Raw genomic sequence first — 17,314 nt, 5'->3', positions numbered from 1 at the left:
ATGACAGGAATACAGTTCAAGACAGGTTTTGCAGGCACAGACAACAGGCCCCCCCTCAGTTAGGTCCAGCTTGGGGTCCCAGGGCATGCCAGCCCACCCCCCTTTGGGGGGTCAGAGCCATCTCTGCCTCCCAGCCCTCTCTCCAGCCTGCTTCCAGCACTCTGCCTTCAGCGACCCCTCCCACAGCCTTTTTCCAGTTTTCCGGGCCCCGGAGTCACCTGACCTCCAACCCCCTCCTGGGTTCTCATGTTACAAGCTCAGGTATGTTCCCTCGGGCCGACTCCCATCCTCCGATGCAGACCATTCTAGTCACACTCCCCTGTCAGCATTTCCACACCCCAGCAAGAACAGTCCCAGTTCGTTACATCTCTCCCCCCTTCGAGACCGAACTGAGCGGGGTCACTTTAGCCAGTGACCTGGGGAAGTTTGAACCTACCCCCGTTCCCATGGATGCCCCCGCATCCCTCCAGTTCCTTGGTGGGAATTACACCAGGCCCCTTCAGTTTCACGCCCCCCCTTAGGTCGGGGTGCTTGATGGCACTTGCAGTTCGCATGTGGGAAGGTTTATGCGGCCTGTGCCCTTTTTCCACCCCCATACCTCTGGGGTTCCAACTGGGCTGTGGTCTTCTTCCAGCGCTTCAGTCTGGAGGTCTGTGCTTTGGGCTCTCTTGGTTTAGAGCCGCCCTTTTAACCTTGGCCACCCTCTGGAAAGGATCCTTTATGCTGGGCAAGGGTCCTAAAGCTGTTTTTCCCTTGTCCCAGGCCTTCCTCCCCCTCTGACAGGGGTCACAGGATCCGCAGTACTGTCGGACAGTAACAAAGACCCCAGGCCAGTAAAAGCTCCGTAGCAGCCTCTGCTGGGTACGCCAGGTTCCCTGGTGCCCTGAGAGGGGAATGTTATGGGCCCGGCACAGTAGCTGGCGGCGATACTTTTGGGGTACCACCAGCTGCCTCCTGATCCCCCCTGACTTCATTTTCCCTGGGGGAGCCCATTCTTGGTACAGGAACCCCTTCTCCCACAGGAACCTTTTCCGGCCACCTCGTCCCATGGTCTGTACCGCATTGAGGTCGGCCAGGTCCCTTATCTTCCGCAAGGAGGGATCTCTCTGCAACTCGGCCTGGAACTCAGCAGCTGGGACAGGGATGGCCACCTGCTCTTTCTCGCCCGCTGGGTTTGAAGCTGCAGCCTCCCTGAGCCGTGTCCCTGGGCGTTCCCTCCCCACCAGGTTAGGGTCCTGCGCCTCAGGCAAGGCACCCCCCCCAAGGCCAGGGCGCAGGGCCCCTCGCCGGCTCTGACTGCGGGTTACAACCAGTGCCTTTTGGGGGTTGCTTGGCCAGTTCTCCAGGTCCCCCCCCATCAATACCTCAGTGGGTAAATACGGGTGTACCCCCACATCCTTGGGGCCCTCCTTGGCCCCCCACTTCAGGTGTACCCTTGCCACGGGCACTTTGACTGGTGTTCCGCCCACCCCCGTCAGGGTCAGGTAGGAGTTGGGCACCACCTGATCTGGGGCCACCACCTCGGGCCGGGCCAGCGTTACCTCTGCGCCCGTATCCCAGTATTCATTGACCTACCTCCCATCCACCTCCAGGGGAACAAGGTACTCTCTCCGGAGGGACAGCCCCGCGCCCACCGTATAAACCAAAAACCCTGAGTCTGGGGCATCCAGCCCCCTAGAGGAGCTGGCCTGGGGCCCTTCTCTCTCTTGAGCAGTTGATAAGCTGCCAGCCCCTCTTGCGTGAGAAGCCTGCCCCTTGTCCGTTTGGGCCTCTACCAAGTTAACCCTATGCGGGTTCGGTCTGCTCAGTCTGTCTTTGAGCTTGGGGCACTGGGCCCGAACGTGGCCTCTTCGGCCGCAGTAATAGCAGCTCATGTCCCGTGGGTCCCCTCGAGCCGGTCGGTTGTCCCTGATGCTGGGCATTCCCCGTGGGAGGGGATTCCCCATATTCCCCCTTTGGGAGGTTCCAGGGTGACTCTCTCTCTGCATGCGGCGGGCCTGTTCCTTTGGGGCTCCTCACTGCCACCCCCTGACCGGCTCTTTACAAACTCATCAGCCAGCTGCCCGGCGTGTCGCGGGTTCTCTGGCTTTTTGTTCACCAACCACAGCCTCAGGTTGGATGGGCACCGCTCATACAGTTGCTCCAGTACCAGCAGTTTAATCAGGTCCTTCTTCGTCTGGGCCCCACCAGCCCACTGGCTGGCGTATCTTTCCATGCGGACGGCTAGTTGCAGATATGAGATTTCAGGGGTTTTATTTTGACTCCGGAACCTTTCCCGGTACATCTCAGGAGTTAGCCCAAACTTACGTAGCAGGGCCTTTTTGAATAGTTTGTAGTCCCCTTTCTCTGCCTCTCCGAGTTGGCGGTACAATGCCACGGCTTTGGGGTCCAGTAAGGGGGTAAGGACCCGGAGTCTGTTCGCGGGATCAACCCGGTGCAGCTTGCAGGCCGTCTTAAAGGCCTCCAGGAAGTTATTTATGTCCTCCCCCTCCTTGTATGGGGCCATGATGCACTTATTAAAGCTCCGTGCAGTTTTGGGTCCCCCCTCACTCACCGCAGCCGGGGGTTCGCTGCCCTTCAATCTCGCCAGTTTCAGGTCATGCTGACGCTGTCTTTTATTCTCCTGTTTCTGTTTCTTTTCATGCTGTCTTTGTCTCTTATTCTTCTCCCGTTCATGCTGTCTTTGTCTCTCTTTCTCCTCCCGTTTATGCTGTCTCTGTTGTTCACGATCCTCCAGCTCTCTTAGTTTTAGCTCTTTCTCCCATTCCAGCCAATTCCGCTCCACGGATGCCGAACGTCGCCGGGAGGATTCTCTGCTGGCCGGCGGGCTTCGCCGGGGGGATCCCCTGCTGGCCGGGGGGGTCACGGCGCCCTCGGTATTTGCTGGGCTCCTCCCCACCCTTCCCCTAGGCATAGGAAGGAGGGGTCTCGGGAAGCCCTCAGCAGCCGGCTGACCACTCCCAGCTGGGACAGACACTGGTGCCTGCGCTGCATTTGCCAGGCTGCTTCCCTGAGACACAGGGATTAGTTCATTTGCGCGATCTTCCGCCTCCAGCTGGGCAATGAGCTGTTCTTTGGTGAGCCTCCCAATGCGCAGCCGCCTCTGCTTGCACAGCTCCACCAGGTCGCTCTTAAGCCGCTTGGCATACATCTTCCTGCTGGCCACTCACCGGCCTGTGTGCTCACAGCTCCCCACAGTTCCCAGGGGGACCCCTAGTGTGCCAGCCCTTCTCGAGGTCACCGCCTCTCTGCCAGGGTCGAGCTGCAGACTCCTCCGCCCCTGGGACCACTCGCTGCGATCCCCCCGGGGGACCCTGTTACTGCAAAAGTCCTTCTTGCTGGTCACACACTCCCAGGGGTAATAACCGTCTCTCTCCCACTCTTCAGCACGCCTGGTCCCCGTCAATCCCCCTTCGTTTTACTGCTCCCCAGTCACTTACTGCAGGAAGCGCCGTCCACGGGGTGCAGTAGATCCCGCCGCTGCCACCAGTTGTTACGGAGTATTGGGGGACTTAGGGCCCTGCACCCCCGGCTTTCTGCGATTTACCATGACTCTCAGCCAGCCAGTAAAGCAGAAGGTTTATTTGGATGACAGGAATACAGTTCAAGACAGGTTTTGCAGGCACAGACAACAGGCCCCCCCCTCAGTTAGGTCCAGCTTGGGGTCCCAGGGCATGCCAGCCCACCCCCCTTTGGGGGGTCAGAGCCATCTCTGCCTCCCAGCCCTCTCTCCAGCCTGCTTCCAGCACTCTGCCTTCAGCGACCCCTCCCACAGCCTTTTTCCAGTTTTCCGGGCCCCGGAGTCACCTGACCTCCAACCCCCTCCTGGGTTCTCATGTTACAAACTCAGGTATGTTCCCTCAGGCCGACTCCCATCCTCCGATGCAGACCATTCTAGTCACACTCCCCTGTCAGCATTTCCACACCCCAGCAAGAACAGTCCCAGTTCGTTACAACATGGCAGAGGGGCATTGCTGGCACATGATGGCATATATCACGTTGGTAGATGTGCAGGTGAACGAGCCCCTGATGGCATGGCTGATGTGATTAGGTCCTATGATGGTGTCACTTGAATAGATATGTGGACAGAGTTGGCTTTGTTGCAAGGATAGGTTCCTGGGTTAGTGTTTTTGGTGTGTGGTTGCTTGTGAGTATTTGTGGTTGGGGGTCTGTCTGTAAGCGAGGACTGGTCTGTCTCCCAAGATCTGTGAGAGTGAGGGATCATCTTTCAGGATAGGTTGTAGATCTTTGATGATGCGCTGGAGAGGTTTTAGATGGGAGCTGAAGGTGACAGCTAGTGGCGTTCTGTTATTTTCTTTGTTGGGCCTGTCCTGTAGTAGGTGACTTCTGGGTACTCTTCTGGCTCTGTCAATCTGTTTTTTTCACTTCAGCAGGTGGGTCTTGTAGTTTTAAGAATGCTTGATAGAGATCTTGTAGGTGCTTGTCTCTGTCTGAGGGATTGGAGCAAATGCAGTTTTATCTTAAAGCTTGGCTGTAGACAATGGATCATGTGGCGTGTCCTGGATGGAAGCTGGAGGCATGTAGGTAAGTATAGCAGATGGAGACAAACACCTACAAGATCTCTATGGGCCATCTTGATTATCACTACAAAAGTTCCCCCCCCCCCAGCTGATAATAGCTCATCTTACTTAATTAGCCACTTAGAGTTGGTAGGGCATAGGGTTACCATACGTCCTCTTTTTCCCGGACATGTCCGGCTTTTCAGCACTCAAACCCCCGTCCGGTGGGAATTGCCAAAAAGCCGAACATGTCCGGGAAAATGGCGGCTCTGCTCGTCCCCTGACTCTTCGGCTCTGTTTAAGAGCCGAGCTGCCCCAGCGCTACCGGCTTCAGGCAGCCCCCATGACTCTGGACCCTGCGCCGCCGGAGCCCGGGAGGGGAAGTGCCCGGCCGGGGGCGCAGGGTCCGGAGGCAAGGGGGCTGCCTGAAGCCGGTAGCGCTTGGGCAGCCCGGCTCTTAAACGGCTTCGGGCAGCCCCCATGCCTCCGGACCCTGCGCCGCCGGAGCCTGGGAGGGGAAGTGCCCGGCTGGGGGCGCAGGGTCCGGAGGCAAGGGGGCTGCCCGAAGCCCAAGCGCTACCGGCTTCACGGTTTGCCGGGCAGCCTCCAGACCCTGCGCCCCCGGCTGGGCGCTTCCCCTCCCGGGCTCCAGCTGCGCTGGGGAAGCACCGGCCGGGGGCACAGGGTCTGGGGACTGCCCGGCAAACCGTGAAGCCGGTAGCGCTCGGGCAGCCCTTTCCTTGTGGCTGGGAGTAGGAGGCGGAGTTAGGGCGGGGCTGGGGGTGGGGAAATGGGCGGGGCCAAGGCCAGTGGAAGGTCCTCTTTTTTTATTTGTTAGATATGGTAACCCTAGTAGGGCAACTTCCACCTTTTCATGTTCTCTGTAGGTATATATATCTCCTCACTACATGTTCCATTCTATGCATCCGATGAAGTGGGCTGTAGCTGACAAAAGCTTTTGCTCAAATAAATTTTTGTTAGTCTCTAAGGTGCCACAAGTACTCCTGTTCTTTTTGCGGATACAGACTAACATGGCTGCTACTCTGAAACATGGGATATGTAGTCATGGGCTGCACAGACACGCCTGGCGGCCATTTTTATCGAGTGGCCGGTGGCGCGCTGTACTGACCCATCGGAGTTGTAGTCAGTGGCCGCAGTTGTAGTCAAACCATTTCCCCAACGCGACAGCGATCATAGTGACCTCGTTAAAAGAGGCGCGGGGTACTATGGGAGCATAGTCAAGTGGCGCTGTGCCTCATGGGAAGTGTAGTCAGGACTCGCCCACACACGCCTGGGCGGCCATTTTGAGCGGCGGGGGGGGGGGAGGAGATCCCGGACAGCGTGGTGCATTATGGGACACACGCCCAGTCACCCCCGCCCCTGCCGGCTTTACCCGACATGCCTGGCAGACGTTGCTAGGTGACGGCTTGGGCGGCAAGTTTGGTTGAGGGAGGGTCGTGGGTCCTGGGGGTTGCTGGGACAGAGGGGGGAGCCCGGACGCCTGGGTTCCAATACCCCCGCGGGCCCGCACCTCAGGGACCGGGAAGGATGGAGTCCAGGTACGGTCCTCGCGAGATCGGGCCCCGCCCCCGGGTCCTCCCGCGTCCTCTCCCGCCTCCCCAACCTCCGTCCCTGGTCCCCTGGGGCGCCCTGCAGAGCTGCCTGCATCCCAGCGTGCTCAGGCCGTGGGGGGCCGATGATGTCTGGTTCCGGGGTGTGTGGGGAATGGGGGGACGATGGTGTCTGGTCCCGGGGACTGGGAGGGCGATGCTGTCTGGTCCTGGGGTGTGGAGGGAATGGGGGGGAACTGGAGGGGTGATGCTGTCTGGCCCCAGGGGTGGGGTTGACGGGGGGCTGCCCTGAGCCCTGCTAATTCCCCTTTTGCCTGCAGCACGGCTCTGTTCTCCGTCCAGGGGAGCCCCTTCGCCATGAGGAGCCCAGCCCGGAGCCACTACTACCCCTCACCTGCCCGCCTGCCCGGCCCACAGTACCAGTGCATGGTCCGGTGGGGGAGGGCGTGGGAAGGTGTTGGGGGGCTGGATGGGGGAGCGGGGTCATGCTGTGTTGTGGAGTTTGGGGGAAAGCTGGGTTGGGGTGGGGGCTGCAGGGAGGCATTGGGGGTGCTGGGAAAGGCTGTGTTTGGGGAGTTGGGGGAAGCTGGGTTGGGCTGCGGGGGGTGCTGCAGAGGGGAGCTGCATCACATTCGGGGTCTGCAGGGGGGAGCTGGGTGAGGCAGGGGTGGCTATGGGGAAACCGGTTTGGGCTGTGGAGGTCTGTGGGGGCCCCATCGTGACAGAGATGGGGGTGCAGTTTCTGCCCAGGCTGGCCTGCATCGCACCCCTGAGCTTTCTCCATTTCCCCCCAGACCCTGAGCCCGGCCCGCCTGCTGACCGGTGTCCCTGCCCTCGCCCCGCACCGATGGCGCCCCCCTGAGCCCACGGCCTCCAGCCCCCCAGACTTCAGCTTCCTGCAGGGCTCTAGCTGCCGGGGGACAGCTCTGGACTTGGACTCCACCAACCCCTTCCCCGAATCGTGGTCCTCAACCGAGCGCAGCTCCTCTAGCACCCCCCAGGAGGTGCCAGCCTTGAGGCAGTCCCTGGGCCCCCTAGCCTCAGCCCAGGATGGGGAGTCCATCATTGCCAAGTGAGCTGCTCCCAGGGCAGTGGGGTCTGGTGGTTAAGGCAGGGGATGGGAGCCAGGACTCCTGGGTGTTATCCCAGCTCTGGGAGGGGAGTGGGGTCTAGTGGCTAGAGCAGGGGAGGGGGGGATTGGGAGCCAGGACTCTTGGTTTTAGGCCTGGCTCTGGGCAGGGAGGGTGACCATTAATACCATCTCCTTTCCCTGCAGGTACATAGAGCGTTTCCGCCATGGGCAGCCGAGGAGCCGCAGCCAGCGCCAGGCGCCCCCCGTCCCCACAGCCAGGGAGTTCTGGTGGCTGGAGCCAGCACCTCCCTCTGACAGCTCCACCCCGAAAGGGGGGGCAAAGCCAGGTACCCGCCCTTGCTGGGCAGGGGTCCCCCACTTCCCCTGCTTGAGGTCCCTGCAGGTGGGGAGCTGGTTGGTTCCTTGGCCCCTCCTTTAACTGGGGCATCTCCTTACAGACTGTGCTAAGCTGGAAGAGGCCAGGCCAGGATGGGCACTTGTCAGCCCCCCGCTGCGCCCCATGGTCAGTATGTTGCTTGCAGGGAGGCAGAGCTGGGGGGCACCGGGCAGCTACATAGCTAGGGAGAGGGGCAGGCTGGCTCTGGGGTGCCCCTGGGACCCTGCCCAGCCCCTCTCTCTCCACTCTGGGGATCTCTCTGCCCCTGGGTCCCTGTCCAGCCCCTCTCTATTCACTCTGGGGATCCTACCCCATCCCCAGGAGCCTGCCCAGGCCTTCTCTATCTGCTCTGGGGATTCCCCAACAAGACCCTGCCCAGCCCCTCTCTATCCACTCTGGGGATCCCACCCCACGCCCGGGACTCTGCCCAGCCCCTCTCTGGGGCAGCAGGGAACCATGTCCCCTGGCCAGCTTTGTGGGGGACAGTCCCTGGTGCTACCAGCCCCCTGGGGCCTGATCGTGGGGCTCTTCCCTGCACTGCACGCTCACTCTCTTCCAGGGGGGCCCCTCAGACACCTCCCCACTGGAGTCGCCTGACCCCGACAGTCACAGCCTGCAGGAGAGAGCCACCCGGCTGCTGTTGAGAAGGTACTGTCCTGACACACACACCCCGCAGTGGGTATTTTCCCCCCCCCCCTCCCGGCAGCCCCTTCCCTGCTGTGTACACATCTCCCCGCCCCGCAACACACACCCCGTGGTACCCACTGCTGGGTACCCCCCCGCCATACTGGGTATTCCCCCTCCAGCCCCTCCTGCACACTGGGGAGAGGCAGGATGCCTTCCAACGGACAAACCCTCTGTCCCCTCTAAGCTTGCCTGCTCTTCCTGCAGTGAGTCCTCCCTGAGCAGCACCATCCCTGTCAGCTCTGAGGGGCTGCGCTCCACACCTCCATCCAGCACCGCGGACTCAGACCAGGCGCTTCCCTGCCCCTCTCACCTCTCCCTGCTGGAGCCCTCCCCAGGTAGGAACCGAGGTACTGGGCCTTTCCCCTCTTGGGGGCACCGGCTCCCATCTGGCCCCAGGGTGCGGACTAGCTGGCTCGAGGAGGAGAGAATGGAACACAGAGCCTTTCCCCTCCAGGGGGCACCGGCTCCCATCTGGGCCCAGAGCGGGTTATTCCCTGTCTCTTGTTCCTCCTGTGACACCCTTTATCTTCCCCCAGAGCCCCTGCCCCTTGCCTGCTGGCCTCCTGCCCATATCCCACAATGCTCCTCTTCCACTCCGCCGGAGGATGACATCCTGTTCCAGTGGCGCCTGCGTCGGAAGATGGAGCAGGCAAGCCAGGCCGGCAGATCGCTGCCCCTGCTGGGCTGGAGGACTAAGCTGGCCTGGGGCCCAAGGACGGTAGGAGCCCGGGGGTGATTGGGGGAATGATTCTGGGAGACCTGCCTCTCCCAGCGGGGATCATAGGGGCACAGCCATCTGTGGGGCTGTTCCCTGCCTGCCCTGCCCCAGAGTGTTGGGAAAGTCAATCTACCCTGGGGTCATGTCACGGACTCTCATGCCCCGTGCTCTCTCGGCTCTGTAAGGTCCCTGGGAGGAGCTCCTCTCAGCGTGACAGCCCTTCTTGTGGGTCCACACACTCTTCAGGGGTTAAGCCCTGCGCTCCAGCGCCTCTTGGACCTGCACCTCTCTGAACCTTCCGCTCGCCCATGTCTCGCCATGGACCCCAGGGCCTCCACACCCAGAGAGAGCAATGCAACCCCGATCTCTACCCTGCAGTGACTCCCAGCCAACGTAATACAGGAGGGTTTATTGAGCATCTGAATCCAGCACAGGCAGTTCTCAGGGGTCTTGAGCCTGGCCAGTCTCAGTCCTGTGGGCTCAGGCTGCTCTTTGTCCCCAGCCCAGCAGCCCCCTGGCTGGAACCCAGCCACAGGGGTCCTCTCTCCTCAGCCCATTGTCCTTCCACAGGCCAGAATCGGCTGACTGCCAAGCTGGGGGGACCTACCAGTCACTAGGGTACCCAATCTCCAGGCAGTTGTCGGGGTCCTGACTGCCAGGCGAGGTAACACCTGCTCCTCTCCAGCAACAAACTCCCTCCCACCACCTCATTAAACACGTAGCACACAGGGGAACTGAGCCACAGACAGCATTCATGCAAGACACTAAGAAAATCCCCCCGCTTCATCATAGGTCACTCTACTGTCTCTGTGTAACCCCCCACTCAGAGCACCCAGCGCTCGCCCTGCCACAGCGCTGTCCAGCCTGTAGCCCACCGGACCTCGCCATCCACTTCTGTGCCCACCGCTCAAGGATGAGGATAAATTGGAGGGGGACCAGAGAAGGGTTCAAGGGTTAGAAAACCCGCCTGAGAACGACAGATCGAAGCCTGGTCTGCACTACTCGGTTAGGTCGACATAGGCTGCGTTGGGTCGACCTAGCTGCGGAAGTGTCATCCCTAAGCCCTGGGCGATCAAAGGTAGCCAGCTTACATGGGCACACAGTCGCTGATCAGTAACTGCAGCAGCCATGTGCCAACGTAAGTTAGATCAATGTCATTTTGTAGCATAGCCGCAGCTTGAGTCTATAGCTTAACGAAGGGAAGGTGAAGGGGTGACTTATCCCAGTCTGTGAGTGTCTACGTGGGGGAGGAATGTGATATCCTGGGCTCTGCCACCACGCAAGGGCTGGAAGGTGAAGCTAGTCCAGGGCAGCCTGGAAATGAGGCATACGGTGCGAGTAAGTAATCATTGGAAGGATTTTCCAAGGAGCGGGGGCATTTGCTGTCACCAACAACTTGTAGAACAAGGTGGGAGGTTTTTTTAAACACCTGTTTGTCATGGGTGCGTAGGATCGGGGCTCCCACATTAGAACTGTCCCTGGGAGGAGCCCCTGTGATTCACCATACACCCAGTGACTTGCTCTTTCGTCAGGGTCAGCTGCAGCCTAGGAAGGCCTCAGGCTGGCGCAGAGAGTTCAGGGTTCAAACATAGCCAGGCCAAGCCTGTGACGAAGTGAGAATTTTCCCTTGTTATGTTGTATGAGAGTCTTACTGTTTTGCATGAATGCTGTGTGTGCCTCGGTTTCCCTGTGCATTGCACTAGTGTCTAGGTGGTGGGAATAAGGGTGTGTGACTTTTGTGGGGGCTGATCTAGCTGCCTGCAGGAATGCTATGGCTGCCCCTTCGTAACCTGAGACCCAGGAGAGGGATAGGACCAGGTGACTCTTGGCCCGGGATGCGAGACAAAGGCCGGAGGAGGAGCAGTGGGCAGGGCAGGGGCCAGGCAGCTGGAAGTCCCTCTCGTCTGGGCTGGCTTGGGGTGGGGGGGGGGACAGGACCAGAGCCCTGACTCTGGGCTCCCCTTCCCCCAAGATGGATTTGGCTGAAAGTCATGGATTTCTGTGCTAACAATTTCTGTTCTACGCTGTGTTGCTGTCGACTAATAAACCTGTTTTACGGGCTGGCTGAGAGTCACGTCTGACTGAAGTTGGGGTGCTGGACCCTCTGGCTGCCGCAGGAGCCCCGCCCAGGCGGACTCGCTGTGGGAAGTGCACAGTGTGGAAGGGGATGCTGAATGCTCCGAGGTCAGACCCAGGAAGGTGGAAGCTGTGTAAGCTTCTTGCCTTGGAGACGGTCTGCTCCGAGAGAGGAGGCTCCCCCAGAGTCCTGACTGGCTTCGTAGGGAGTAGTTCCAGAGCATCACCTGGTGACTCCATGACAAACCCCAAGCCCAGCCACATTGTAATGAACCCCACATTCCAAGCCTGTCTGTCTGAACATCCAACCGATTTGGTCAGGTCCCAGGGAGAGCCCCCAGACTCTTCCAGCAGCTCTATTCCCCCCACCTCGCACTTTCCCTGTCCTCTGTTCTCCAGCTGGGTCTCTGCTCTGCTCCCTGTGGAGATTTCAGAGTAGCAGCAGTGTTAGTCTGTATCCGCAAAAAGAACAGGAGTACTTGTGGCACATTAGAGACTAACAAATTTATTAGAGCATAAGCTTTCGTGGACTACAGCCCACTTCTTCGGATGCATCCCTGTGGAGAGGTGGGGAAATCCCGCTCTGGGGCGCAGCCGCGTCCTGCTGACGGCTTGCCGTTGTCTTCTATGCTTTTCCATTGATACAGGGCCTGCCTTGGCTAGTCCTTTTGAAGGATCCGGACTCCCTTCATACCTTTGTCTCCTCTCCCAGCCCACCCTGAGAGCAAACGAGCCTTTTCCGCTGTCATGGAGTCACAGTTTGGTTGCTCTGGAACTGATCTGTATGAGGGTCAGCCCAGACTCTGGTGTAACAAGTCTCTCTGCAGGGGCCCTTCCACCAGAGCAAGAAGCATCTTCAGCTTCGGCACTTCCTGGAGCCGATCTCAGAGCGTTCAGCCCCCTGTTCACCCTGTGAGCTCCCTGCTGTGAGTCCACCTGGAAGGGACACCTGGGGACCCTCACCCCCCCCCCAAAGGGCCCTGCACCCCCACTCCGCAGTCACAGGGACTCAGCCAGAAGTGTGACACAGGAGGTTTATTCATCAATGGGAACACAGCGTAGGACTGATCTTGTTAGCACAGAAATCAGGAATGTTGTTTCAATAGAGTCCATGGGGGGGGCAGAGCCCTAGGCTCTACCACCCCACCCCCAGTCCCAAACCAGGAGACTGATCCTTTCAGCTGCCCATTGTCCCCTCTCCTTCCTTTGTCTCTTTCCTGGGCCAGCAGGTCCCCCTGGTCTTGCACCAGCACCTCAGGCTGGTTCTTGCAGAGAAGGGGAACTGGCCATCAGTTGCCAGGATTCAAGGTGCAGCCCACCAGCAGTCACACCTGCCCTCTAGGGGTCTTTGCAACGATCACACCCCCTTATCCCACCACCTAGATACTTGAGTAGTATATAGGGCAGGGGTGGGCAAACATTTTGGCCTAAGGGCCACATCTGGGTATGAAAATTGTAGGGCGGCCTATGAATACTCACGAAATTGGGGTTGGGGTGTGGGAGGGGGCAAGGGGTCCGGTTGAGGGGGTGGGCTCTGGGGTGGGCCCAGAAATGAGGCGTTCAGGTTGTGAGTGGGGGCCCCAGGCTGGGGCAGGGGGTTGGGATGCGGAAGTGGGGGAGGGCTCTGGTTGGAAGTGTGGGCTCTGGGGTGGGGCCAAGGATGAAGGGCTTGGGGTGCAGAAGGGGGCTGGGGGTGGAGCAGAGGGATTTGGAGTATGGGAGGAGGCTCTGGGCTGGGGATGAGTGGTTTGGGTTGTAGGAGGGGGCTCTGGGCTGGGACTGAGGAGTTTGGAGGGCGGGAGGGGGATCAGGGCTGGGGTAGGGGGCTGGGGCACATGAGGTAGTACGGGGTGCAGGCTCCAGGTGGTGCTTACCTCAACCAGCTCCCTGAAGTAGCGGCATGTCCCTTCTCCGGCTCCTACGCAGAGGCGCAGCACCAGCCAGTATGCTGCCCCATCTGCAGGTGGCCCCATCTGTATGCTGCCCCATCTGCAGGTGCCTCCCTTGTGGCCAGTGGGAGCTGCAGAGCCGGCGCTTGGGACGGGGGAAGCATGCGGAGTCCCTGGGGGGACATGCGCGGAGTGGGGCAAGCTCCTGCTCCCCGGTGGGAGCTCAAGGGCCGGATTAAAAGGTGTAACAGGCTGGTTGCGGCCCACGGGCTGTAGTTTACCCACCCCAATAAAGGGGAAGCTGAGACACACACAGTATTCAGAGAAAACATTAAGAATGTTCCCATTTTGTCCCAACCCCCCACCGGGTAACAATTCATCATATAGGGGAAACTGAGGCACACATCGTCATAAAAATATGACAGAAAATTCCCCTGTTGCCACGCAGCTCAAGGAATTCTTCAGTGCAGGTGTCGGGTTGTGTTACACAGACGGCCAGACTAGGTGATCACTACGGTCCCTTCTGGCCTTGGGATCTAGGAATCTGTAGCAACTCTTAGCTCCGCATAAGCAACCCCATGTCTGTGAGTCCCTCCCTTGTCCAGCTTGGGTCCCTGGGCTGGGCTTCCTGTTGCAGGTGAGCAGCCGACAGCGGGTTTCCCCTCGGGCTGCTCTGGAGGGTGCCTTCCCCGCCACCTGAGCGTCTCCTAGGCACCCCCAAGCTGGGGTTGGCTGGCCTGTTGGTTTGGAGAGCGCCTTGAAGCTTGTAGCATTTCCCAGGGTTGCCATCAGGTGCGTCTCTCAGCGAAATCACAGACGATCCCGTGGTGACACACAAACGTTTGTGTTTTTAATGCAGTGAGCTCTGGCGATACTTAATGTTATTCCAGGATATTGCAGGCAATGCCCCTTCATCGGCACACTCCTCCCCTTATTCCTGCAGGGCGATGGGATGTGCATGGCACGTCCTGGCGTTGGACTGCTGCCAAGTGCAGTGGCATGGAGGAGCGGAGATGCTGCTGCGTTCCCAGCGCCTGCTGTCCAGCCAGAAATGAGATCTGGCCTGGAGTGGGCACTAGGACCCTCTGCTCTTCGCCAAGGGATGGGGCACCCCCTGGAGGTGCCCTTCCTGAGTGCTAAGCCAGCTGTGGGGCAGAACCCCATAGCTGTCCACGTTCTGGGGCAGCTGGCATCTGCTGCCACCCCCTCCAGCACACCACAGCCTGAGGGAAATGGAGGAGGAGCTGCAGAGAGGTGGAGCTCCCAGGATGCTTGGCAGGGAATGGGACCGGTGGAGCAGCCCATCTCCCAGGATGCTCAGTGGGCAGCAGGACCATCGGAGCGGCCCATCTCGCAGGATGCTCGGCGGGCAGCGGGACTGGCGGAGCGGCCCGGCTCGCAGGATTCTCGGCGGGGAGCAGGACCGGCAGAGCAGCCCATCTCCCAGGATGCTCGGCGGGCAGCGGAACCAGCGGAGTGGCCCGGCTCTCGGGATGCTCGGCGGGCAGCGGGACCGGCGGAGCGGCCCGGCTCTCGGGATGCTCGGCGGGCAGTGGAACCGGCGGAGCGGCCCGGCTCTCGGGATGCTCGGCGGGCAGTGGAACCGGCGGAGCGGCCCGGCTCTCGGGATGCTCGGCCGGCAGCAGGACCGGCGGAGCGGCCCGGCTCTCGGGATGCTCCGCGGGCAGCGGGACCGGCGGAGTGGCCCGGCTCTCGGGATGCTCGGCGGGCAGCGGGACCGGTGGAGTGGCCTGGCTCTCGGGATGCTCGGCGGGCAGCGGGACTGGCGGAGCGGCCCGTCTTGGAGGATGCTCGGCGGGCAGCGGGACCGGGTGTGGCACAGCACATACCTAAAGAGACCGAGCAGCCTTCCAAGCCTCAGCCGTGGCAAGACAGAGCTGCCACGAAGCCAGAGGCGACCCCCAGCTGGAGGAGGAGAGGCAGGAAGGGGGAGTCATCCATCCACAGTGCCCTGGGGCAGGTGCAGTACCCAGAGAGAGCCTGGCTGTGGGGAGTGGGATGGGGGCGTGGGCTGTGGAGGGAGCTCCTCTCCCACCAGGGGGCACTGTGGGGGGCAGGAGTGTGTGGGGAGCACCTGGCCTCCCAGCAGAGGAGGATGGGGCAGGGGTGCTGGCTGTGGGGAGTGGGGTGGGGCACTGGCAGGGTAGGGGAGCAGGTTTGGGGTTCAGGCTGCAGGGAGCATGATGGTGGTGCGGGCTGGGGGTGCAGAGAGCAGGGCAAGTGACCTCCCATATCTCTCTCTCTCCCAGGTGATCTCTGAGAGGCTGTTCTCTCCCCCGGCATCCCGTCTCCCCACCAGGGGACGCCAGTCAGGGGAGGGAGCAGTCTCCCCTCCAGAGCAGAGTGCAGCAGAGGAGCTCCTGGCCCCTGGCTCCCAGCACCCACAACTGCTGCAGCTGGCGGTTCAGCTGCTAGAGGAGGCGGAGGGTGAGGGGGTGCAGGGGGTGGCTGGCAGCCTGGGTAGGAGAGAGAGAGCTGGTGGGGTGGGGGCTCAGTGAGGAGTGGCAGCAGGAAGTGGGAGATCTGCTCAGGTCTCATTTCAGGCTGTGGGGGGGAGGGGCTCTGAGCAGGGCTAGGGAGGGATCTAGCCAGGGTCCCAGTGGAGGTGGGGGCTGGGGGGAACTGGATGGGATCTTGGGGGTGGGGGATCTTGCTGGGGTCTGAGCAGGGGTGGGGCAGGGGGTGTGAGTGGGGGCAGGTGGGATTTGGGGGGACCTGGCTGGGGTGTGAGTGGGGGCAGGTCGGATTTGGGGAGACTTGGCTGGGGTGTGCGCCATGCTCTCTCTGTCGCCCCCAGAATCAGATGGCACTGAGTTCGAGGAGGATCCACTGCTGGAGGTGCTGCGGGGCCAGCGGGAGGATCTGCGCAGCCAGCTCCGGTAATTACCCAGCGCAACACTAGGGAGTGCTGTGGGGCAGGGCAGAGGATGGCTGCTGTCCCCATGGGGCAGCTGCCCTGCCCCAGAGCTGGCCTGCCCAGCTCAGAGATGCAGCTGTCTGGGGCACACTCAGTGCTAATTTGTGCTCTCTCACTCCCCAGGGCCGTCGACATCGCAGTGTCCAGGCTCGTGTCTCAGGGCTTGGCTGAGCCGCCCGGCCGCCCCTGCTGAGGGTCTCCGGGTCTCCCTCCCTCCAGGCCCTGCTCTGTCTGGAATCGGCCTTGGGGGGCCGTTAACAATATCCTGAGCCAGGGCGACTAGCTGTGAGTCCACGTGCCCCCATCTCAGGGCCGAGTCAGCCCAGAGCCAGAGGTGGGCGAATCTGCCAGCTCCCCTCAGGCCAGCTAGGCTACCTAGCACCGCCTGCACCTCAGCCAGGACCTTGCGCCCCTTGGGGGAGGGTCATTGGCTCATTGGGGGCACAGGAGGGAGCAGGGCGGGAGTGCTGGCTGTGGGCGGAGCTCCCAGCCCCCCCCCCCCCCCCCCCCCCGGCCTGGCCCAGCGGGGGGTGCTCTAGGGCACAGGTGTGCCTGGGGGAGCTGTTCCCTGGCCAGGTGTGGATGGTTTTTGCTGTTTTCTTAGGCAATGTAATAAAAGTGGGTTTGCTAATTGGCATGGCATGGGCTTGTCTGCAGCCGGCTCTGTGATGTGGAAATGGGGTCTAGGGGGTGCCAGCTCCCATCCGGCCCCATGATGGGGGGCTGGCTGGCTCAGGGGGGCAGGACAGGGGGACCTACAGCCCCCTACCGTCCAAGCCTCCCCTCTAGAGGGCACTGGCTCCCATCTGGCCCATGGCGGGGGGCTGGCTGGCTCAGGGGGGTAGGGAATGTGGCAGGGGGCTTTTCCTCTCTAGGGAGTTTGCACTCCCCCTGCCCCCCCGAAAGAGCTGGTGCTCCCTAGTGGGGAAGCCCCATGCCTCATCCTGTACCGCCTCCCAGCCCCCTGTGCCCAACTCTGCCTCTCCCTGGCCTGGGGCCAGCGCCCGTGTCAGGCCGGCAAGTGCCGGCTCCTGGCTCCCCCGGCCCCTCATAATCAGCCTTTTGTGTGTCCAGTCCTCAATAGCGGTGTGTGTGTGCTGCCCACCCCACGGCCCCCACCCCACAGGGCACCGCAAAGCTACTGCATCCTGCCAGGGCAGCTCTGCTGGGGGGAACTGGTTAGTGGGGCGCTAACTGAGGGGGCTGTGAGACACTGCCTCAGCTGGGGGTGTACCCCACTGCCCCCTGTTGGAGAGTGGGGTGTGTACACATACACACACCTCACTCCCTTCTGCTGGTTGGGATACCAGCTGCATTGCTGTGTGTCCTGCACCCTGTCCCGCTGGCAGCAGAGGGGAATTCTCCTCTGCTCCAGCCACCTCCAGTCCAGCAGAGCGATCCCTTCCCCCCAGCACTCTGGGGCTGGGCCCAGCTCGGCCCCGTGCT

General features: G+C 61.2%; 1 protein-coding gene across 6 annotated transcripts; it reads left to right on the top strand.

Annotated features, from left to right (window-relative positions):
* The first annotated feature begins 5,908 nt into the window (after positions 1–5,908).
* Positions 5,909–16,495, top strand: PROSER3 (proline and serine rich 3). Of its 6 annotated transcripts, none has more exons than XM_054010299.1 (12): positions 5,909–6,079; positions 6,412–6,520; positions 6,886–7,163; positions 7,368–7,510; positions 7,622–7,686; positions 8,120–8,208; positions 8,452–8,582; positions 8,784–8,965; positions 13,874–14,911; positions 15,201–15,378; positions 15,749–15,830; positions 15,992–16,153. In XM_054010299.1, the coding sequence occupies exons 1-12, from the start codon at positions 6,069–6,071 to the stop codon at positions 16,059–16,061; spliced, it is 2,376 nt and encodes a 791-aa protein (XP_053866274.1). In that variant the 5' UTR covers positions 5,909–6,068; the 3' UTR covers positions 16,062–16,153. The 6 variants fall into 6 exon arrangements, with proteins under 6 accessions (XP_053866274.1, XP_053866276.1, XP_053866275.1 ...); XM_054010301.1 differs by lacking the exon at positions 5,909–6,079 and adding an exon at positions 6,151–6,234; XM_054010300.1 differs by lacking the exon at positions 5,909–6,079 and adding an exon at positions 6,157–6,234 and having other exon boundaries at positions 6,412–6,507.
* The last annotated feature ends 819 nt before the right edge of the window (positions 16,496–17,314 follow it).

Source organism: Malaclemys terrapin, chromosome 21 (genome assembly GCF_027887155.1).
Source record: "Malaclemys terrapin pileata isolate rMalTer1 chromosome 21, rMalTer1.hap1, whole genome shotgun sequence".
Lineage (NCBI taxonomy): Eukaryota > Metazoa > Chordata > Testudines > Emydidae > Malaclemys > Malaclemys terrapin.
The sequence above is the reverse complement of the archived record's forward strand: the minus strand, read 5'-3'. Positions and strand labels throughout refer to the sequence as shown.